Genomic DNA, 25,672 nt, shown 5'->3' on the forward strand with positions numbered 1-25,672 from the left:
AAACCATTTGTTTTAACATACATACTTCATAAATAAAATTTTATTGGGTATAAAAATTAATAAGAGCAAACAAAAACTATGCAATTCAAAAAAGGTTGCATAAGTGTCCCGATACACTCCTCAGCAGACTGGAAATTTCAGATGAAATTTCCCTGCCAACATTTTTTGAATTTGGGGGCGCTTCCGAGAATCCCCAGTACGTTGAAAACAATCATATACGATATCAAAAACTCGTCGGAAAAGCGCCGTCACTATTGAGAAGTTGTACCACGCCAAGTTACTACAAAAAGGTTTCGCATGAGTGCAATTATTAGGTGCCTTTATAGATCAATTTAGAACGACGCCAATAAGAGACCCTCCAAACAATCAGAAAAAGCACATTTTAAGATAGTGGTAAAAGAATCATTGTGGTCGAGTAAAACACGTTTGTTTAGATATTTAATAATTTGATTAATTATTTACAAATTCTTAAAAATATAACATTTATACCACTATCACATCATATTTAACATAATTTTTTGCATTAATGATGAGGTAGAGTTACAAGTAGCGAGTTACATGTTGTAGCGTCTATCAGCCAGTGTTTTTATTCGATGGAGGCAGCGTGTCTGTAAAATATTTGAAAAACAATCACTTTATTCCATTTGGAAAATCAAAAATTGTTCACCAATATACCTTTCACAATTTTAAGCGTAAAATCTATGTTTTCAGAACTTTATTTTCGTTTTTATTTAAATAAAATATAACAAGCTGGTTGCGCTTGGCGTTTCACAAAAAATAAAATGGCTTTTGTAAAGGGTGATTTGTTAAGAGCTTGATAACTTTTTTAAAAAAAAAAACGCATAAAATTTGCAAAATCTCATCGGTTCTTTATTCGAAACGTTAGATTGGTCCATGACATTTACTTTTTGAAGATAATTTCATTTAAATGTTGACCGCGGCTGCGTCTTAGGTGGTCCATTCGGAAAGTCCAATTTTGGGCAACTTTTTCGAGCATTTCGGCCGGAATAGCCCGAATTTCTTCGGAAATGTTGTCTTCCAAAGCTGGAATAGTTGCTGGCTTATTTCTGTAGACTTTAGACTTGACGTAGCCCCACAAAAAATAGTCTAAAGGCGTCAAATCGCATGATCTTGGTGGCCAACTTACCGGTCCATTTCTTGAGATGAATTGTTCTCCGAAGTTTTCCCTCAAAATGGCCATAGAATCGCGAGCTGTGTGGCATGTAGCGCCATCTTGTTGAAACCACATGTCAACCAAGTTCAGTTCTTCCATTTTTGGCAACAAAAAGTTTGTTAGCATCGAACGATAGCGATCGCCATTCACCGTAACGTTGCGTCCAACAGCATCTTTGAAAAAATACGGTCCAATGATTCCACCAGCGTACAAACCACACCAAACAGTGCATTTTTCGGGATGCATGGGCAGTTCTTGAACGGCTTCTGGTTGCTCTTCACTCCAAATGCGGCAATTTTGCTTATTTACGTAGCCATTCAACCAGAAATGAGCCTCATCGCTGAACAAAATTTGTCGATAAAAAAGCGGATTTTCTGCCAACTTTTCTAGGGCCCATTCACTGAAAATTCGACGTTGTGGCAGATCGTAAGTCTATTCATGATGAAATGTCAAAGCATACTGAGCATCTTTCTCTTTGACACCATGTCTGAAATCCCACGTGATCTGTCAAATACTAATGCATGAAAATCCTAACCTCAAAAGAATCACCCTTTAAAAGTAGTGATGGCAAAATACATGTATGAAGTACATTTTGTACTTTATGATATGCTGCCCCCCATCACAGTAGGATGGTTGTAGTGACATTTACGAGTCTGTGGTAGCGATGAAGATGAAATGGAACTTTGAAATGCTGGCAGGGTTGTGGCAACTAGTTTCAGTACGTCTTTTCGTAGCGATTAAAATCGAAAATTTAAAGCATATGTCTTATTTTGTGCAGGGTTTTCTTATTTTATGAAATTAAATGCGAAAATGGGTCTTATAATAAGGCCTCGCCGAACCTACACACAAAAAATTATCACCAAAACTTTTTCAATTAAACACTTAATTGAATTTGGAAACGGATTTAATTAATATGTTAATTGATTCAATTAATTATTTAATCAAATCCGAATAAAAACCAATTAAAAAAATGATTGATATTTGTTACGTTTTCAATTAAAATATTAATTGATTCAATCAATTTGTTAATCAATTCGGAAATAATTTTCAATTACAAACGTGATTAAAATGTTTTCCGTTTCCAATTACACATGTGATTGATCCAATCACCTTTGTGATTGAAATTGAGTAATTTTGAGCAATGGAAAGAGCGAAAAGAGAACAAGAGAATGGGTATTTATTCAACAATATATGATGGAGAGATCAGTCTGTGGAAGTAACTCGTAACGAACGGTTGGGTTTTTGTTTTTCGCGTAAATTGAAAAACATGGTTGGCGACATTCTGCCTGCTGCATTCAAAATGTGTGCATTTTTGAACGCAACAACAAATCATAGCAAAGGGTTGAAATAAATAAAGTGTGCAACAACAAGTGGCCACGTGGTAAAGGTTTGAAAAAATATATGAGAGAACGCATTTAAAATTACCTGTGTTTGTGTTTTGTGGTGTTGTAAAAATGGAAAACAATCTACGTTTAGTGAAGGTAAGAAATTGTGAAATGTGAATTCCGTTTTCCATTGAAGCCTGTTTACATTAAACGGACTAAAATAATATATTGTTTATTCATTTCTTTTAGTGACCAATTTTATTTCGTGAAATTGACCAATTAATCCCATCAACTCCATCATTTGATCAAATATATAAGAATATGTTTGCAATGAAAAAGTGTGTACCGTATTGATCTTTTAAAATTATAAATTTTTTTCACTCCTAGTTTTCTTAAAGCCAAGAGCGGTATGGGTTTGTTGGAAGATTCTCCTTGAAGTTGCGAAGTGGCATTGGCATTAAATTGCATTTTTGTTTTACCTGCCTTTTTCAGTTTGAACCCAAGTAGAGAGCAGTATATCTGATATATAAACTAATGAGCTGAATTATGTAATGGTAAACAAGTTCTTTCTTTTGGATTTAAAAATATGAAAAATATCCGAAAATAATAAAAATGTGTATTTTCCACTTATATTTTTTTTCTATTTCCAGAATTTGCAAAGTATCATCAATATAATACCAAATATTACATTGATTTCTCATTATTTTTGTCTTTAATTGGTTCAAATTTTAAAAAACGATTTTAATGTGTGGAAATTTTGGAAAGGAATTGTTACTAAAATTAAATTACCGAGATCTTTAATACACCTATTTATGCCAAAAGACTACAACTGCAAAAGAAGATTATAAATCTGCACCCTGGAACTAAGAATTGAAATTGATATTCTATGCAGGTAATGTTTATCAAAATTAGCTTTCAATTGAACAAAATTAAATTCGAATTATTCTGTTTACTTTCAGAAAAACTAATTTAGCTTATAGGCTGCTGATTTATTGGAAATCTAGGCGCATCTACATATTAAAAGGAACGTGCTAACATGGTTATTATTATAAGGAAGATAATGATTTATATAATTTATTTGTTCACCCTATAGTTGTTATTGATAGTAATTGTATTTGTAAGTTATGTTAGAACAAAACACAAATGACAAGAACCAAATTTATTTGTCTATTGCATAATTCAAAAAATAATAAAATATTAAATATATTTTATAAGAAACACATATTTTCTTTTATTTCAAATAAAACTAAATACGATTTTGGCGTCGCAATATATATTTTTTTATCGAAATTTATAGCCAATTTCAATTAATTATTTAATTGAATGAATCAAATAGTTGATTGATTTTTGTCGCGAAATTATTAAAATTTTAATTGATTCAATTAAAACTGTAATTGAATTTTATGTTAAAAATCAATCACGTTTTTAATTGATTCAATCACACAATTAATTGATTCCGTGACAAAAGTCAATTACATTTTTAGTTGAAAATTGTGTTGGTTTTCAATCAAAATGGGTGATTGATACTATCATTTTCGTGATTGAAGACATTTCAAATAAAAAAATGATTGAATCCGCGATTTTCGTGATTGAAATAAAAAAAAAAAAAAATTGTGTGTAGTTGATAAGTCCGGTGTGCAACACTGGTAGAAATTGAGATTAGCTAACGAAAATTGCGTGAGACGTTATTATCGATTGTTAATATTTTGTTCCCATAATGCGCTTTACAGACTATCAGTTATTCCGGACGGAATGTCGGTGTTTGTAAAGAATCTTACAATGTGTCGGATCGATACGACTTGTCGGCGATGACTAAATAATCGGTTAATGTGTCATCGATCCCATAAACATGCAGCAGTATCGATTATGCCGTCGGACTTAAATTATAATGTGCACAATATATGGGATAAGTTCGACACGAGCACTGTCGTCCGGAATAACTGATAGTCTGTAAAGCGCATAAGAAATACATGAACAAACGCAAATGAATGTTTCGATAGAGGTGCCCGTTATGCAGCTCTTGCAACCTTTCTTGTTGCATGCCGATAACACAGTTTACAATGTATTTCTTATGGAAGCAAAATGTAAACGGTCGATAACAATCCTACATGGAATTTTCGTTAGCAAATAAAGGGTGGTTAAAATTTCAAGGGCCGATGTTGATTTTGAATAAAACACAAACTATTTAGGAAATTATTGTAATTTTATTTTATTATGATATATTGGTATTACTCAATTATGTACAGAACAAATTGGCCAAATTGGCGCCGCGACCTCGGTGGCACACCTCCATCCGATGGTCGAAATTTTCGATGACGCTGAGGCATAATGGAGGTTCTATGCCGTTAATGTGCCGATTTATCCTTTAGCTCTTGAATTGTTGCTGGCTTACACCTTTTCTTTCAAATAACCCCAAAGAAAAACGGTGTCAAATCACATGATTTTGGCGGCCAATTGACATCGCCATTACGTGAGATAACACGGCCATTGAATTTGTTCCGCAAAAGAGCCATTGTTTCGTTAGCTGTGTGGCAAGTGGCACCGTCCTGCTGAAACCACATATCGTCCACATCCATATCTTCCAATTCGGGCCATAAAAAGTTCGTTATCATCTCACGATAGCGAACACCATTCACAGTAACTGCCTGACCGGCCTTATTTTGGAAAAAATACAGGCCGATGATGCCGCCAGCCCATAAACCGCACCAAACAGTCACTCTTTGTGGGTGCATTGGTTTTTTCATTTGCCCAAATGCGGCAATTCTGTTTATTGACGAATCCACTGAGGTGAAAATGTGCCTCATCACTGAAGATGATTTTCTTCGAAAATTGATCATCCACATCATAATAAGTCTGGATAACTTTAACACGTTGTTGGATTGTGTATCTCTCCATGGTTCAAATTGAGTAAGTCTGAAATAGAGAAATGTCAAATAAAATTCGGAAAAAAGCCCGTTATATTGATCAGGGAGAAATTCTAAGACGATCTTACGATGTCCGTCTGGCTGTGCGTTTGTCTATTGTATCATGCTGTGGCCTTCAATAATGAAGCTATCGTGCTGAAATTTTGCACAAATTCGTCGTTTGTCTACGACATTGAGCATCTTGCTTGAAATCACTAACATCGCGTACAAAATTGAGGCTCCGTAAAGCAAATCTGGAAATCGGTTTATAGGGGGGCTATAAATGGTTATGAACCGATATGGACCAATTCTTGCATGGTTGTTAGAGGGCATATACTAATATCGCGTACCAAATTTCAACCGGATCGGATGAAATGTATTCCTCCAAAGGGCTCCACAAGCCAAATCTGGGGACCGGTTTATATGGGGGCTATATCTAAAAGTCGTCCGATAAGGCCCATTTGCAGTGCCACTCGACCTACATTAACCCTTTCGACCCTAAAGTTGCCTGTGGGCAACTTTTTGTGTATCGGTATCGAAAGCTACAAGTGTTATGTTGAATGAAAAATCAGCAAATTTGGTTGTCAACTGGTAAAAAATTTTTCATTAATATGCACGTGCCTCAAGAAAAAAATATTTGCGAATTTAAAAAGAGGTTTCTATACATGTGACTTTTCTCAAAAATTACAACTAACATGTTGAATGTTTTTATTAAATCTGGTGTAGTACATGTCAAATAAAATATTTTTGGAAGTCAAATCTTAGAATTGCAAAAAAACAAAAGATGTGAAATTTTTAAAATTGAAAAGTTGCCTGTGGGCAACTTTGGGCAATTGTGGTAGTAAAATTAAATTTTTTTTGGATATAAGACCTGGAGAAAAAAGATTTGAAAAACAATGATTTTGAAAAAAAATGTGAACTTCGATTGGAATGTCCCAGTGACGAGAAATGCGGCGATGATGTGGAAAACGTATCTGCAGTACAGTCGGGAATTTGGAAGGAATCTTAAGAAGGGAGGAAGCCACTTCTTGCCAACATACTAGTGGATTAGCACGAATAATGGCGCTTTATAATATTTTGATTTTTTTACACCGCCAGTTAAATTGACATGGGTTAAAAACAAAAAAAAACAAGTAAGGAAAGTCTAAAGTCGGGCGGGGCCGACTATATTATACCCTGCACCACTTTGTAGATCTAAATTTTCGATACCATATCACATCCGTCAAATGTGTTGGAAGCTATATATAAAGGTTTGTCCCAAATACATACATTTAAATATCACTCGATCAGGACAGAATTTGATAGACTTCTACAAAATCTATAGACTCAAAATTTAAGTTGGCTAATGCACTAGGGTGGAACACAATTTTAGTAAAAAACAAGTAAGGAAAGTCTAAAGTCGGGCGGGGCCGACTATATTATACCCTGCACCACTTTGTAGATCTGAATTATCGATACCATATCACATCCGTCAAATGTGTTGGGGCTATATATAAATGTTTGTCCCAAATACATACATTTAAATATCACTCGATCTGGACAGAATTTGATAGACTTCTACAAAATCTATAGACTCAAAATTTAAGTCGGCTAATGCACTAGGGTGGAACACAATGTTAGTAAAAAAATATGGAAAACATTTAAATCTGGAGCAATTTTAAGAAAACTTCGAAAAAGTTTATTTATGATTTATCGCTCGATATATATGCATTAGAAGTTTAGGAAAATTAGAGTCATTTTTACAACTTTTCGACTAAGCAGTGGCGATTTTACAAGGAAAATGTTGGTATTTTGACCATTTTTGTCAAAATCAGAAAAACATATATATGGGAGCTATTTCTAAATCTGATTTCAACCAAATTTGGCACGCATAGCTACAATGCTAATTCTACTCCCTGCGTAAAATTTCAACTAAATCGGAGTTAAAAATTGGCCTCTACGGTCATATAAGTGTAAATCGGGCGAAAGCTATATATGGGAGATATATCTAAATCTGAACCGATTTCAACCAAATTTGGCACGCATAGCTACAATGCTAATTCTACTCCCTGTGCAAAATTTCAACTAAATCGGAGCAAAAAATTGGCCTCTGTGGTCATATGAGTGTAAATCGGGCGAAAGCTATATATGGGAGCTATATCTAAATCTGAACCGATTTCAACCAAATTTGGCACGCATAGCTACAATGCTAATTATACTCCCTGTGCAAAATGTCAACTAAATCGGAGCAAAAAATTGGCCTCTGTGGTCATTTGAGTGTAAATCGGGCGAAAGCTATATATGGGAGCTATATCTAAATCTGAACCGATTTCAACCAAATTTGACACGCATAGCTACAATGCCAATTCTACTCCCTGTGCAAAATTTCAACTAAATCGGAGCAAAAAATTGGCCTCTGTGGGCAAATGAGTGTAAATCGGGCGAAAGCTATATATGGGAGCTATATCTAAATCTGAATCGATTTGGCTGATATTTTGCAAGTTTTTCGAGACTCATAAAATATTCGGATGTACGGAATTTGAGGAAGATCGGTTGATATACACGCCAATTATGACCAGATCGGTGAAAAATATATATGGCAGCTATATCTAAATCTGAACCGATTTTTTCCAAAATCAATAGCGATCGTCTTTGAGCCGAAACAGGACCCTATACCAAATTTTAGGACAATCGGACTAAAACTGCGAGCTGTACTTTGCACACAAAAATACATCAACAGACAGACGGACGGACAGACAGACAGGCAGACGGACATCGCTAAATCGACTCAGAATTTAATTCTAAGACGATCGGTATGCTAAACCATGGGTCTCAGACTTTTCCTTCTTGGCGTTACATACAAATGCACAAACTTATTATACCCTGTACCACAGTAGTGGTGAAGGGTATAAATATGGGAAACATTTAAATCTGAAGCAATTTTAAGGAAACTTTGCAAAAGTTTATTTATGATTTATCGCTCGATATATATGTAATAGAAGTTTAGGAAAATTAGAGTCATTTTTACAACTTTTCGACTAAGCAGTGGCGATTTTACAAGGAAAATGTTGGTATTTTGACCATTTTTGTCGAAATCTGAACCGATGTCAACCAAATTTGGCACGCATAGCTACAATGCTAATTATACTCCCTGTGCAAAATGTCAACTAAATCGGAGCAAAAAATTGGCCTCTATGGTCATTTGAGTGTAAATCGGGCGAAAGCTATATATGGGAGCTATATCTAAATCTGAACCGATTTCAACCAAACTTGACACGCATAGCTACAATGCCAATTCTACTCCCTGTGCAAAATTTCAACTAAATCGGAGCAAAAAATTGGCCTCTGTGGGCAAATGAGTGTAAATCGGGCGAAAGCTATATATGGGAGCTATATCTAAATCTGAATCGATTTGGCTGATATTTTGCAAGTTTTTCGAGACTCATAAAATATTCGGATGTACGGAATTTGAGGAAGATCGGTTGATATACACGCCAATTATGACCAGATCGGTGAAAAATATATATGGCAGCTATATCTAAATCTGAACCGATTTTTTCCAAAATCAATAGGGATCGTCTTTGAGCCGAAACAGGACCCTATACCAAATTTTAGGACAATCGGACTAAAACTGCGAGCTGTACTTTGCACACAAAAATACATCAACAGACAGACGGACAGACAGACGGACATCGCTAAATCGACTCAGAATTTAATTCTAAGACGATCGGTATACTAAACGATGGGTCTCAGACTTTTCCTTCTTGGCGTTACATACAAATGCACAAACTTATTATACCCTGTACCACAGTAGTGGTGAAGGGTATAAAAAACATTTTCGTGAGTCACGAGTGATTCACGCGAAGCCGTGAATGAAATTTAAACGAAATCTCGTGAATGTGCGTGAATGGGACTAAAGAAAAATGTGTGGCGCGTGTGTAAAAATCAAATTATATTCTTGATTGTGAATGAGTAAAATTTCTCCGAAATCACGCTACCGATAAAAATTTACTTTCACGATCCAACTCACGCTCACGATCCAACTCACGCTCAGGATAAAATTCACGTTAACGATAAAATTCATGTTCACCATAAAATTCACACTCACGGTAAAACAGAGACACAAAAAGTCACAATCACGAAGAAATTCACGATCACGATTGAATTCAAGCTCACCGATTTTAATCACCTTTACTTATTTAATCACGCTTAAGATTTCAATAGCGTGAGTCACGAGAAATTTCGTTAATTACCAGAATTTTATTGAGCCACGAAAATTGTCGTGTTCCGTGAATATTCGTAACTCACGAGATTTGTCGTGAATTTCGAAAATTGTCGTGAATCGTGCGAAAGCGTGAGACATAAACGTTGTTCATGTGTGAGCATGCGCGAGTATGACTTTTCATTTTGTGACCGTGAATTCCTATCCACATGGCGTGCGTGAGTACAAATATTTCTTCGTGAATGTGTTTGAGCGTGATTGAAATTCCACTCACGCGCGCATCTAAGTATATATCTACTGTAAAATAACAAAAAACTTAAAAAAATCCTATAAAACGTAATACGCCTTTCATTACAAAACAAACTATTTTGTAGTCACAATTGCCCAAAGTTGCCCACAGGCAACATTCTCTACCGCCTAAACGAATGGGCGTGGCGACCCGAAATTTTGACTAGACGCTTCTTAAATGACTTCAACATGATTAAAAGTAAAAAAAAAAAATTAGCGATACCTATAAAAATTCGGGGTCGAAAGGGTTAATAAAAACTACTTGTGCCAAGTTTAAAGTGGAAGTTTGTGTGATTTCAAGAGACGGATGGATATATCGACTCAGAATTTCACCACAGAATATATGGCATCTTAGACCACTATTTCTATGTGTTACAAACGGAATGACAAAGTTAGTATACCCCTGGAGCGTATAAAAATTATTGTGCATGAAGATAAATTGTAAATTTAACTAGCCGAGACACAAACCAGGTAGTTTTTTGCCAGCCCACCTAATGAGTTAATTGCAATTTCGGAAGATTAACCCCCATATGCAAAACAGTTAAAGAAAACTTCAAGTCTACTTTTATCATATAAATTCCTTCGATAAACTGTCAATAAATTATTTTACATATGGGCATAAATATTTAATAAATATCAGCTGTGTACACAGTATATTTTGGTATCAAAATCAATATTTCTGGATTGTTTTCCAAAATGAAAACCACTTGCATTTATAGTACTCCTCATGACATTTCGTTTGATACTAAAATATATTGCGCAGGTATAGTGCAATTAACCTATTAGGTGGACTGGCAAAACTACATGGTTTGTGTCTAGGCTAGATATCTCTACAATTTATCTTCACTCACATTAAAAATTAACAACTAACTAATTAAAATAAATTTGCTTTCGTAGACGTTTTTTTAGGGTGAAACTTAATATTATTATTTATATATTTATTTGCTTCAAACCTTGAATTGTAACTTATACCAATATGCTGAATACAAGTTCAATAAAGAAAATACTATTACTAGTAAATCGTATTTATTTTGATGTTTTTCCTTAAGTCATTTTTCAATGGGTGATGAATATTCGCAGCGCATTCCTCTATCTAACGACCGTTTATGGACTACATTCGAGATTCTATGGAGTTAAAGAAAAAATAAATTAAATTATTGAAAATAATAAAATTTTCGTGCTTACCGCTTGTTCTAAATTGGAAGAAACTCTTTTATAGAATCTGAAAAAAAAAAAAAAATATTTATAGTAATGTATTAGATATCGAAAATAAAAATCGGCTTTTGGCGCGCTGTGGCAAATTACTCAAACTTTTTAATTTTTTGGTAGCTAAACAATCAAGAAAAATAAAGCTAGGCTAAGACAATTTATTTTTTAAACAAGTATAAACGGCCGTAAGTTCGGCCAGGCCGAATCTTATGTACCCTCCACCATGGATTGCATTGAAACTTGTATTAAAGACTGCCATCCACAATCGAATTACTTGGGTTGCGGTAACACTTGCCGATGGCAAGGTTTTTTAAAACTTCTTAACACCGTCTACTCAATTGTAAGTTAGTCCATACGGAGTATATATTAAACGAAAAAGGTCGATTAAATACTATATAATTCAGTTTGACAAAATTTTCTATAGAAATAAAATTTTGACAAAATTTTCTATAGAAATAAAATTTTGACATAATTTTCTATAGAAATAAAATTTTCCTGAATTACTTTTGGGGATCGACTATATATAACTATAGACGGATATGGACCAATTTCGGCATGGTTGTTAGCGGCCTATACTAGCACAATGTACAAAATTTCACCACGTACCAAATTTTAACCGGATCCGATGAATTTTGGTCCTCTAAGAGCTCCGGAGGTCAAATCTGGGGATCGGTTTGAATGGGGGTTATATAATTAAGACCGGTATGGACCAATTTTTATAGTAATAAAATTTTGACAAAATTTTCTATAGAAATAAAATTTTAACAAAATTTTCTATCGAAATAAAATGTTGACAACATTTTCTATAGTAATAAAATTTTGACAAAATTTTCTATAGAAATAAAATTTTCCTGAATTACTTTTGGGGATCGGCTATATATAACTATAGACGGATATGGACCAATTTCGGCATGGTTGTTAGCGGCCATATACTAAACCCAACGAAATTTGTTAGTAGGGTCAGCAGAAAAGTCTGCTAAAACAGCAGAAAGTCTGCTGAAAAAGGGACAGCAGACACTGTTTGCTGAAATAGCAAACATTTCCTGCTATTTTTTAAGCTCAATTACACCAAAACATGTTTTATTTTGGCCGAATCAAATAAAAATGTCAACTTTGGAGCTATCCTAACATAATTAAAACAATATTTTATGAATGAATATCTATTGTATTTGACCAAAAATCTGAATATTTATCGAATTGACCTATAATAGCAAACTAAATGTTTGCTGATAGTATTTAGGAGCTTGTAAATATATTACATTGCAAAAATATACCAAAAACTACTTTTGGTTCTTAAATATGCATTGGGGAAATATTTATGACCTAAAAATTTTATAAATTGTTGTTCATTAGGCCCTGAAGTACAAAAATATAACAGCAGACATCGACTGCTGTTTTCAGCAGACTTTTTTCTATGAGTGTAGCACAATGTACAAAATTTCACCACGTACCAAATTTTAACCGGATCCGATGAATTTTGGTCCTCTAAGAGCTCCGGAGGTCAAATCTGGGGATCGGTTTGAATGAGGGTTATATAATTAAGACCGGTATGGACCAATTTTTGCATGGTTGTTAGAGACCATATACTAACACCACGTACCAAATTCCAACCGGATTGGGTGAATTTTGCTCTTCCAAGGGGCTCCGGAGGTAAAATCTGGGTATCGGTTTATATGGGGGCTATATATAATTATGGACTGATATTAACCAATTCATGCATGGTTGTTGAATATCATATACTAACATCACGTACCAAATTTCAACCGAATCGGATGAATTTTGCTCTTCCAAGGGGCTCCGGAGGAGGGAGGGATCGTTTTATATTGGGGCTATATATAATTATGGACCGATTTCGACCAATTTTTGCATGGGTGTTTGAGGCCATATACTAACACCACGTACCAAATTTCAGCCGGATTGGATGAAATTTGCTTCTCTTAGAGGCTTCGCAAGCCAAATCGGGGGATCGGTTTATATGGGGGCCATATATAATTATTTACCGATGTGGATACATTTTTGCATAGTGGTTAGAGACCATATACTAACACCATGTACCAAATTTCAGCCGGATCGGATGAAATTTCATTCTCTTAGAGGGTCCGAAAACCAAATCGGGGGATTGGTTTATATGGGGGATATATATAAGTATGGACCGATGTGGACCAATTTTTGCATAGTTGTTAAAGACCATATACTAACACCATGTACCAAAGTTCAGCCGGATCGGATGAAATTTGCTTCTCTTAGAGGGTCCGAAAACCAAATCGGCGGATCGGTTTATATGGGGGCTATATATAATTACACTGAAAAAACAGTGAACCCTTTTCCATTGCAAAATGAACTAAACTGTAGTAATATTGACCATGATTTAGCCCTTAAGATTTTTTTCAACTTGTCTAGTTTATAATTTTCTTAAATTTTAGTTCATCTATAACATTGTAGTTTAGTTCATTTTTACAACACCATAAGATTTATATATCCCTACCAAGTTAAAAAGTCAATATTATTTTGGTTTACTTGCTTATTTTGTGAGAAACCCGATAATAAAAATTGGTTAACAGTTTCTTTAAAATGTCGACGACTAAAAATTAATTAAATTAATTAAAATGTCGACGAAATTAAATAATTAAAGGAACAACAAACCGTTTTACTATTATGAAAATTTTCATACATTAAAATTTAACTTTCTTTAAGCAAAAGTACTTTATTATAAAAACTTATGATGAAAGTTCTTAATACAATGTTTTTTGTGAATAAAAATTATGACCACGTGGAACAGAACTCGTTGTTTGGACATTTTGACTTATCCTTTTTTTTATTCATCGTAGGTAATTTTTTCACATATCTTGCTGGAAAAAAATGGAAACAATAATGAAAATTGTTAAAAATTAACACCATGTAGTGAAATATAATTTTTAATTCTTCATTTTAGCTTGTAACTTACAATATTTGGGGCATTTTATCAAATGGTGTAAGGAATTTAACTTTCCTTTGGAAAACGTATCTCATAAAATTTGTACTTGAAACAATTAGAGAAATAATGAAGTATTTTAAATAAACTCATAAAACTGTGTTGTTATCGATGTGAAAGATATAATAAAATAAATATTCTAGTTGAAAGAAAGCCAAAGTTTTAATATAAAACTTACCAATTCTCTATTAAATTGTACGCTGAGGGGAAATATAAAAAGTTGTCCAAATTTATTTGGGTTACTCTGAAATTAAATAAAGGGTGATTTGTTAAGAGCTTGATAACTTTTTAAAAAAAAAAAACGCATAAAATTTGCAAAATCTCATCGGTTCTTTATTTGAAACGTTAGATTGGTCCATGACATTTACTTTTTGAAGATAATTTCATTTAAATGTTGACCGCGGCTGCGTCTTAGGTGGTCCATTCGGAAAGTCCAATTTTGGGCAACTTTTTCGAGCATTTCGGCCGGAATAGCCCGAATTTCTTCGGAAATGTTGTCTTCCAAAGCTGGAATAGTTGCTGGCTTATTTCTGTAGACTTTAGACTTGACGTAGCCCCACAAAAAATAGTCTAAAGGCGTCAAATCGCATGATCTTGGTGGCCAACTTACCGGTCCATTTCTTGAGATGAATTGTTCTCCGAAGTTTTCCCTCAAAATGGCCATAGAATCGCGAGCTGTGTGGCATGTAGCGCCATCTTGTTGAAACCACATGTCAACCAAGTTCAGTTCTTCCATTTTTGGCAACAAAAAGTTTGTTAGCATCGAACGATAGCGATCGCCATTCACCGTAACGTTGCGTCCAACAGCATCTTTGAAAAAATACGGTCCAATGATTCCACCAGCGTACAAACCACACCAAACAGTGCATTTTTCGGGATGCATGGGCAGTTCTTGAACGGCTTCTGGTTGCTCTTCACTCCAAATGCGGCAATTTTGCTTATTTACGTAGCCATTCAACCAGAAATGAGCCTCATCGCTGAACAAAATTTGTCGATAAAAAAGCGGATTTTCTGCCAACTTTTCTAGGGCCCATTCACTGAAAATTCGACGTTGTGGCAGATCGTTCGTCTATTCATGATGAAATGTCAAAGCATACTGAGCATCTTTCTCTTTGACACCATGTCTGAAATCCCACGTGATCTGTCAAATACTAATGCATGAAAATCCTAACCTCAAAAGAATCACCCTTTATTTATTTTTTACATTAAATAAAATTATTAAATAGGTTTTCAAAAAATCTAATGAAAAAAATAATAATATGCATAAAAAACCAAATATTCTTGTTAAAAGAAAGTTAAAGAATCCTTACCAATTCACTATTAATTACAGGTAAAGGAGTACTAAAAATTTGTCCAAATTTTTAAGGGGTTATTCTGAAATTAAATATTTGTTTTTACATTAAAAATATTACATTGGTTTCCAAAAAAATTTATTAAAGAAATACTAAAATAAAGTATTAAAAACCTGTAATTTTGATGATAAAAATGTCATAAAAACGTAAATATTCTAGTCGAAAAAAGGCAATTTTTAAAAGAAAACTTACCAATTCTCTATTTTTTAAATTTGTTCGAATCCATCTGGAGTTGCTCTGAAATTAAATATTGTTTTTACAACAAAGAAAAACATTGAACTGGTTTCCAAAAAAAAATTAATTAACAAATAATAATATACATAAAAAATATTCTTTTTAAAAGAAAGTCATATTAAAAAAATACTTACCAATTTATGAATAAACTATACGCTGAGATATAACAAAAATTTTCCAAATTCATCTTGAATTGAATATTATTTTTTTACATAGAATAATAAAAATTTCAATACACTTTCAACATATTTTCCTAAATATTCTTAATAACTTTTTTCTAAACTACCGATAAAATATTAATAACTTTCATTTAAAAGCTTTAATAAACAAACACCAATATATGTCTCAAAAATCCAAAATATTCCATGTCTTTATATTCCCTTGTTGCATACCAGCTAAAAAGATGCAACAGCCCACGCCAACGCCAACTATACAACTGAAGCATGCCAAACAAAACCAAGCAAAGCCAAAACATTCCTACAACAACAAAAACACATGTGCCTTTATTGAAAACAACACCTCATCCAGCCAAATAAACCATCCGCGAATAACAAACACACACACACAAACCACTAAATGGACAAAAATAAAAACAACCCCACTCTCATGTATACACAACAAAACTCAAGTAACATCATCTTTACATTAATCACATTCCACTATGCCGATAAAGATCTCTGTACTATGCATTAGTTCATCGCATCTGCTGACAATTTACTCTAAGAATAATATTCGTAAAGGCACACCAGTTTATGAACGATGAAACGTTTAACTTAAAATTTGCAAAATTTTCATGAAATGTTTTCTACCATTTTTGACGAAAATGTCTATAAATTTAATTACATGTGAACTAAACATATTTCATTGGGTAATTTTTAACAAACAATTATTAACCATAGGAATTGTCAGTAAGAAATTCCTATCCACTTTCAAGTTCATTTTTCGTAAAAAAATATTTTCTCATACAAAAAAATCTTATAGTAAATTGCACTTATTATTTAGAAAATACTTTACATTTCACAAGTAAAGGGTGATTTGTTAAGAGCTTGATAACTTTTTTAAAAAAAAAAACGCATAAAATTTGCAAAATCTCATCGGTTCTTTATTTGAAACGTTAGATTGGTCCATGACATTTACTTTTTGAAGATAATTTCATTTAAATGTTGACCGCGGCTGCGTCTTAGGTGGTCCATTCGGAAAGTCCAATTTTGGGCAACTTTTTCGAGCATTTCGGCCGGAATAGCCCGAATTTCTTCGGAAATGTTGTCTTCCAAAGCTGGAATAGTTGCTGGCTTATTTCTGTAGACTTTAGACTTGACGTAGCCCCACAAAAAATAGTCTAAAGGCGTCAAATCGCATGATCTTGGTGGCCAACTTACCGGTCCATTTCTTGAGATGAATTGTTCTCCGAAGTTTTCCCTCAAAATGGCCATAGAATCGCGAGCTGTGTGGCATGTAGCGCCATCTTGTTGAAACCACATGTCAACCAAGTTCAGTTCTTCCATTTTTGGCAACAAAAAGTTTGTTAGCATCGAACGATAGCGATCGCCATTCACCGTAACGTTGCGTCCAACAGCATCTTTGAAAAAATACGGTCCAATGATTCCACCAGCGTACAAACCACACCAAACAGTGCATTTTTCGGGATGCATGGGCAGTTCTTGAACGGCTTCTGGTTGCTCTTCACTCCAAATGCGGCAATTTTGCTTATTTACGTAGCCATTCAACCAGAAATGAGCCTCATCGCTGAACAAAATTTGTCGATAAAAAAGCGGATTTTCTGCCAACTTTTCTAGGGCCCATTCACTGAAAATTCGACGTTGTGGCTCGTTAGTAAGTCTATTCATGATGAAATGTCAAAGCATACTGAGCATCTTTCTCTTTGACACCATGTCTGAAATCCCACGTGATCTGTCAAATACTAATGCATGAAAATCCTAACCTCAAAAGAATCACCCTTTAGTTTTATAGCATGACAAACGAAGTTTTAACTACCAGTTAAGAAATTTTTTAAGGAAATTTCCATCGTATTTTGTAGGCCATGAACTAAACCATTGCTACTTAGAATTTGTAAAATTTCCTTTCGAGTAGTTAATTTTCGTTGAAGATACGAAAAATGAACTAAAATTCTGGAAAATTCTTGTAATAAATTATTGTAAAAATCTTCTTAAATTTACGAGACACTTTTTTTCTGTGTATGGACCGATGTGGAACAATTTTTGCGTGGTTGTTAGAGACCATATACTAACACCATGTACCAAATTTCAGCCAGATCGGATGAAATTTGCTTCTCTTAGAGGGTCTGCAAGCGAAATTTGGGGGTCCGTTTATATGGGGGCTACACGTAAAAGGGGACCGATATGGCCCATTTGCAATACCATCCGACCTACATCAATAACAACTACTTGTGCTAATTCGAACAATCGTAGAAATGAAAATTTCCCTATACCTCTACTACATAAATCATAAATGCACTTTTGCGAAGTTGCATAAAAATCGATTCAGATATAAATTTTTCATATTTTTACTAACATTGTGCTTCGCCCCAGGGCATTAGCCGATTTAAATTTTAAGTCATATTTTGAATTTGATGCATTTGAGATGGTATCGAAAATGTGGGTTTACAAAGTGGTGTAGGGTAGAAAATAGTCGACCGCGACCGACTTTAGACTTCCTTATTCATTGTTTTTTCAGAAAAACTTCTCAAATAGGTATTGGGGATTTTTGTGAGGAATTTTACATTAGATTGGGGATTTTTGGGGACAAGAGCTTGAAAACTCCAGGCAACACTATTGATACTATCACACCCAGAGAAGGAATATGATCACCTCAAATATGTTTTATGAGCAAAATGTTATTTTTGGGTGGTGACCATGTAACATGGTTTTCGCAACCATGTTATTTTCTCGGAAATCATGTGTCTGATTTCGGCAAGCAGGTTATATTTGACGAGAAATAATATTTTAGTGACAAACATGTTACATGGTCACCATACAAAAATAACATTTCGCTCTTGAAACATGTTTGAGGTGATCATATTCCTTCACTGCGTGCATTTTCGTGATTGAAGAAGTTTCAATTAAAAAATAATTGGATCAATTAATTTTGTGGTGGAATCAGAAACAAATTCTGTGTATTGGAATTTTAATGTCAGCTTAGGAGGCGGACATTACTGAGGTCTACAGTATTTACTCATAGCCCATTCGGCCTTGCCCATGTCTCATCATTTGAAGGGCTCTGCAACATCTTACTAAAATTTAGGTTGCGCTTTCGGTTTAGAATTTCACAATTATCTATCACTGCTATATTGAGTTGATATATGTACGTTACAAATCATTTATTGTCACTTTAGAATCCATATTTCCATTTAAATGTTGTGTCACAAGTTTAAACATGTTTTGTTTTTATATTTTCGGAATGAACTAACCTTGATCTTGGTGAATTTCATCACTAATTGCGGAATAGATTAGTGAAGCCACTAATAATGTCGCCAAGGCTATAGCATACTTCATTTTAAATTAAATGCTATGACGCAAATATTATAATAATATTTAATTTAATTGCCGTTCAATGTGCAGCAATGTTAAAGCCTTTCAGCAACCGTTTCGCTGGATATTCAAAGTTTTACTGAAGCTATGAAAGTGTTTCCTTTCTCTTAAGAATGTCGATAATTGATTTGCTTTTTATAAATATGTCTTGTACTTGTTATGCAAACTTATTATATTCGATAAGATGTTTTTATACCCTCCATCATAGGATGGGGGTATATTAACTTTGTCATTCCGTTTGTAACACATCGAAATATAGCTCTAAGACCCCATAAAGTATATATATTCTGGGTCGTGGTGAAATTCTGAGTCGATCTAAGCATGTCCGTCCGTCCGTCCGTCTGTTGAAATCACGCTAACTTCCGAACGAAACAAGCTATCGACTTGAAACTTGGCACAAGTAGTTGTTATCGATGTAGGTCGGATGGTATTGAAAATGGGCCATATCGGTCCACTTTTACGTATAGCCCCCATATAAAGGGACCCTCAGACTTGGCTTGTGGAGCTTCTAACAGAAGCATATTTCATCCGATCCGGCTAAAATTTGGTATATGGTGTTGGTATATGGTCTCTAACAACCATGCAAAAATTGGTCCACATCGGTCCATAATTATATATAGCCCCCATATAAACCGATCCCCAGATTTGGATTGTGGAGCCTAAAAGAGAAGCAAATTTCATCCGATCCGGCTGAAATTTGGTACATGGTGTTGTTATATGGCCTCTAACAAACGTGCAAAAATTGGTTCACATCGGTCCATAATTATATATAGCCCCCATATAAACCGATCCCCAGATTTGGCTTGCGGAGCCTCAAAGAGAAGAAAATTTCATCCGATCCGTCTGAAATTTGGTACATGATGTTGGTATATGGTCTCTAACAACCATGCAAAAATTGGTTTACATCGGTCCATAATTATAAAGGGTGATTCTTTTGAGGTTAGGATTTTCATGCATTAGTATTTGACAGATCACGTGGGATTTCAGACATGGTGTCAAAGAGAAAGATGCTCAGTATGCTTTGACATTTCATCATGAATAGACTTACTAACGAGCCACAACGTCGAATTTTCAGTGAATGGGCCCTAGAAAAGTTGGCAGAAAATCCGCTTTTTTATCGACAAATTTTGTTCAGCGATGAGGCTCATTTCTGGTTGAATGGCTACGTAAATAAGCAAAATTGCCGCATTTGGAGTGAAGAGCAACCAGAAGCCGTTCAAGAACTGCCCATGCATCCCGAAAAATGCACTGTTTGGTGTGGTTTGTACGCTGGTGGAATCATTGGACCGTATTTTTTCAAAGATGCTGTTGGACGCAACGTTACGGTGAATGGCGATCGCTATCGTTCGATGCTAACAAACTTTTTGTTGCCAAAAATGGAAGAACTGAACTTGGTTGACATGTGGTTTCAACAAGATGGCGCTACATGCCACACAGCTCGCGATTCTATGGCCATTTTGAGGGAAAACTTCGGAGAACAATTCATCTCAAGAAATGGACCGGTAAGTTGGCCACCAAGATCATGCGATTTGACGCCTTTAGACTATTTTTTGTGGGGCTACGTCAAGTCTAAAGTCTACAGAAATAAGCCAGCAACTATTCCAGCTTTGGAAGACAACATTTCCGAAGAAATTCGGGCTATTCCGGCCGAAATGCTCGAAAAAGTTGCCCAAAATTGGACTTTCCGAATGGACCACCTAAGACGCAGCCGCGGTCAACATTTAAATGAAATTATCTTCAAAAAGTAAATGTCATGGACCAATCTAACGTTTCAAATAAAGAACCGATGAGATTTTGCAAATTTTATGCGTTTTTTTTTAAAAAAAAGTTATCAAGCTCTTAACAAATCACCCTTTATATAGCCCCCATATAAACCGATCCCCAGATTTGGCTTGCGGAGCCTCAAAGAGAAGCAAATTTCATCCGATCCAGCTGAAATTTGGTACATGATGTTGGTATATGGTCTCTAACAACCGTGCCAGAATTGGTCCATATCGGTCCATAATTATATATAGCCCCCATATAAAACGTTCTCCAGATTTGACCTCCGGAGCCTCGTGGAGGAGCAAAATTCATCCGATCCGGTTCAAATTAGGAACGTGGTGTTAGTATATGGTCGCTAACAACCATACCAAAATTGGTCCAATCACACAAAAATTGATCCATATCGGTTCATAATTATGGTTGCCACTAGAGCCAAAAATAATCTACCAAAATTTTATTTCTATAGAAAATTTTGTCAAAATTTTATTTCTAGATAAAATTTTGTTAAATTTTTATTCGGTTCATAATAAAATTTTCATCATTGTCAAAATTTTATTTCTATAGAAAATTTTGTCAAAATTTTATTTCTATAGAAAATTTTGGTTGCCACTCGAGCCAAAAATAATCTACCAAGATTTTATTTCTATAGAAAATTTTGTCTAAAGTTTATTTCTATAGAAAATTTTGTTAAAATTTCATTTCCGTAGAAATTTTTGTCAAAATTTTCTTTCTATAGCAAATTTTGTCAACATTTTTATTTCTATAGAAAATTTTGTTAAAATTTTATTTCTGTAGAAAATTTTGTCAAAATTTTATGTCTACTTTGTCAAACTGAATTATATACGTATTGGATCGATCTTTTTTGATTTAATATATACCACGTATGGACTTACATACAATTTAGAAGATGGTGTTAGTAGGTTTTAAGATAACTTGCCATCGGCAAGCGTTACCGCAACTTAAGTAATTCGATACTGGATGGCAGTGTTTAGAAGAAGTTTCTACGCAATCCATGATGGAGGGTACATAAGCTTCGGCCTGGCCGAACTTACGGCCGTATATACTTGTTATTTACTAGTATGGAAAAATAAAAACAAGTATATACGACCGTAAGTTCGGCCAGGCCGAATCTTATGTACACAGATAAAAATAACTTTTGTTGGAAAACCAATAACAAAATTTGTTAATTTTCCTGCAACAAATTAATTTGTACTTTTAATAACCATTATTACAAAAAAGTTGTTAGCAATCGTTACCATCAGAAGGAAACAAATAATATGTGTTCTCAATAACATAATTTGTAAGTAATTTGTTGAGCATCCAACAGTATAAAATATTTGTTGTTGAACGTTACGTTTAACCCTCGACAAATATTTTTGAATTTGAACAAAAAAAATTTGTTTGTGGTTTGTTGGAGTCTATAAATGACCTGTAACAAATTTATTGGTGTATTGGTAAAAAATTAAATTGAAATTAAAATTGACAGAATTATGCTATGAATTGCACCAAAATTGCAAAATTGCCGGAACAATTTTGGAGATATTTTTTTAAGTACACACAGAGAAGGAATATGACCAAAATGTTATTTTTGGACGGAGAACATGTAAAATTTTTGTGTCGAAAATCCTATACTCAGTTTTGTAAATGTTTGACAATTTTAAATTTGAGTAGTCCCGGGTCTAATATAAAGGGTGATACGGTCAAAATTTGGTCAATATAAACTTGACGTATTTCTTTCAATTTTGCATTTAAAAAACCGGAACACGCCTCATTTTGAAGGTGTGTGTATGTAAAATGTTGCTCCTATTTTGATTTTGGAATTCACTCTTCAGTTGTCAAAATGCCGTCCAAGCAAGTAGAGCAGCGTATCAAAATTTTGCTCGCGCATCGCGAAAATCCGAGCTACTCGCACGCAAAGCTGGCAAAATCGCTAAAAGTTGCCAAATCAACCGTTACAAATGTAATTAAAGTGTTTGGGGAACGTTTGTCGACAGCCAGGAAGTCTGGATCGGGGGGAAATCGAAAACCTGAAGCCGCTGAGACGACAAAGAGAGTTGCCGGTAGTTTCAAGCGAAACCCTAACCTCTCTCTCCGAGATGCCGCAAATAAGCTGGGTGTATCGTCTACAACCGTGCATCGAGCCAAAAACCGAGCCGGACTATCGACTTACAAGAAGGTAGTGACTCCAAATCGCGATGATAAACAAAATACGACGGCCAAAGCGCGATCCCGGAGGCTGTACACGACGATGCTGACGAAGTTTGACTGCGTGGTAATGGACGACGAAACCTACGTCAAAGCCGACTACAAGCAGCTTCCGAGACAGGAGTTTTATACGACAAAAGGAAGGGGAAAGGTAGCAGATATTTTCAAGCACATAAAACTGTAAAAGTTCGCAAAGAAATATCTGGTTTGGCAAGCCATCTGTACCTGTGGCTTGAAAAGCAGCATTTTCATAGCTTCCGGGACTGTCAACCAAGAAATTTACGTGAAAGAGTGTGTGAATAAACGTCTGCTGCCTTTCCTGAAGAAACACGGTTGTTCCGTACTGTTTTGGCCGGATTTGGCATCTTGCCATTACGGTAAAAAGGCCATGGAGTGGTACGCCGCCAACAACGTGCAGGTGGTTCCCAAGGACAAGAACCCTCCCAATCAGCGTTGCCAGAATTGTTTCACCAAAAACCGCTAGATTTGCCCAAAAAAATAGCTAAAAAAGCTAAAAAATGCTAAAAAAATAGCTAGAAAAAAAGCTAAATTTTTTTGTATCAAAAGTCACATTTTTGACTGATATTTAACAAACTTAAAGGCTTTATTTCACTTACAATGCATATTATTTTCATTTTAATTCCACTTCTGTGAGACTGTGGGAGCTACCTTCCCTACACCTCTATTTTATTTACTTGTTATTTTAAAATATTAAATGATCTAAGCATGTTTTGGATTTGGTAAAAAAAATGATTTGTCATTTTTTAAATAAAATTTTAGTTTGGATTTGAAATTGTGAAAAATTCGAAATACATTACTTTTATTTAAATTGTAGAAAATACCTATAGTTTACATTTCCCAGTAAAAACATTTTCCTTTTCTCCATGAGCTATCAAAGTGCTTTAAAAACGTGCTAACGCCAACTTAAATTTCCAAATTCAGACTCGACTTCAAGTAGAAATTATTGTATATATACGTTTTAAAATAAAGTGTTTAAAAACATCTTCTATTTTTGAACGCTATTTTGGTTTGTGGTTAAGATGCAAAAACTCCTCACATTTAAAGACTATTTCATTAATTCTTCCTTCTTTCATGAAAACATACCCATTTTTAAGTTGAATCACTTAATTATGAGGACAAAACGACTTTATCGTCTTTTGGACAAGGAAAACAGTTTATATAAAAGAAATTCACAAATGCTATTATAACCAAAATTCACGTTCGTATTTTAAGGAGACAACAATATTTTTTCAGTGCACAAAGCTATTCACATCTACTATTTTAATTTAGTAATATCGTAATAACTTTAGAATATTATAATAACATAAAAAGGATAAACGAGTCAAATGATAATATTCAAAATAATTTACTGACAGTTTATCTAACAAATTTGTATGGTAATAGTAGATTTAAAGTTTACGATAACTTTTATGTATATAATGAAAAAACTTTACAACAAGGTGTATTTGCTAAAAAAATGCCCGCATAATGGCTGGAATCATTATTAATGTTTCAACTGAGCTTTGAAATATGTGGAAACCCTTATACTTGCATCAAGGCTTAGATAAAAACGCCGATTTATCCATATTTCAATAGAAACATGTCGAAAATAAAAAAAGCCAAAAATAGCTAAAAGGGTCATGAAAAAAAGCCAGAAAAAAAGCTAAAAGCTAAATGCATTTTTCCCGCTAAACGTCTTCAAAAAAGCCAAATCTAGCGGGAAAAAAGCTAAATTGGCAACGCTGCTCCCAATACACCAGAGCTCCTCCCAATTGAGAAATACTGGGCTATTGTCAAGCGGAACCTAAAGAAGACCAAAAAAACTGCTAAGGACGAGCAGCAGTTCAAGGCAAACTGGCTTTCTGCGGCGAAGAAGGTGGACAAGGTGGCTGTACAAAATCTGATGGCAGGTGTCAAGCGTGAGGCCCGGCAATTCGGATTTGGAAAAGCGAAAGCCTAACTGAATATTTTTCCTGAATTTTATACTAATTGAACTTGAAAAAGAAATTTAATTTCATATTTTAAATAAACGATTTCACCGATTTACACGCGTTTTCCCTTGACCGTATCACCCTTTAGCAAGCATTTTGACAACTTTTTGCCCAGTGCTATATATTCTAGTTAATTAGAATTGTAATAACTCTAATCCCGATATTAATATGGTTTTATTATTTATCTCATACAAACACACATTTAAGAAACTACCATATTGAAAAATATACATTTTTTCACAGACATTTATAAATGCCTTTCTGTATTCTCTGATGAGTGAGCCCTTTGCTTGCTATCATACACGTACATGTGCTCATTTGTTCATTTTGTTCTTACGGTATTCTCCGCATACTTCTTTTAGCTTTCGTACATATTCTCAGCGATGTGCGCGTAACAAGTCTTGAATTTTTGTTTTTGTTTTCATATCGATAGCAGTCAACTATTTTCGCAACAAAACAATTTGTTGAAAATTCAGAATATTTCTATTATTTCCTCTGTGAAGCATC

General features: G+C 34.4%; 1 protein-coding gene and 1 long non-coding RNA gene across 2 annotated transcripts in view; one reads left to right on the forward strand and one right to left on the reverse strand.

Moving 5' to 3' along the window:
* The first annotated feature begins 1,880 nt into the window (after positions 1–1,880).
* Positions 1,881–3,719, forward strand: LOC142240530 (uncharacterized). The gene is made up of 5 exons (XR_012723301.1): positions 1,881–2,655; positions 2,749–2,837; positions 2,898–3,053; positions 3,150–3,391; positions 3,459–3,719. It is a non-coding gene; the product is annotated as an uncharacterized LOC142240530 (long non-coding RNA).
* A 7,095-nt stretch (positions 3,720–10,814) lies between these two features.
* Positions 10,815–25,672, reverse strand: part of LOC142238146 (uncharacterized) — a 404,035-nt gene continuing 389,177 nt past the window's right edge. Inside the window, exons 15-16 of the mRNA XM_075309706.1 lie at positions 11,077–11,113; positions 10,815–11,016 (exon numbers count right to left, since the gene is read on the reverse strand). Of these exons, the coding sequence (XP_075165821.1) occupies positions 11,085–11,113 (29 nt within the window). The 3' untranslated portion in view covers positions 10,815–11,016; positions 11,077–11,084. The remainder of the gene's footprint in view (positions 11,017–11,076; positions 11,114–25,672) is intronic.

The sequence above is a fragment of the Haematobia irritans genome, chromosome 5, assembly GCF_050003625.1.
Source record: "Haematobia irritans isolate KBUSLIRL chromosome 5, ASM5000362v1, whole genome shotgun sequence".
NCBI classification, from domain to species: domain Eukaryota; kingdom Metazoa; phylum Arthropoda; class Insecta; order Diptera; family Muscidae; genus Haematobia; species Haematobia irritans.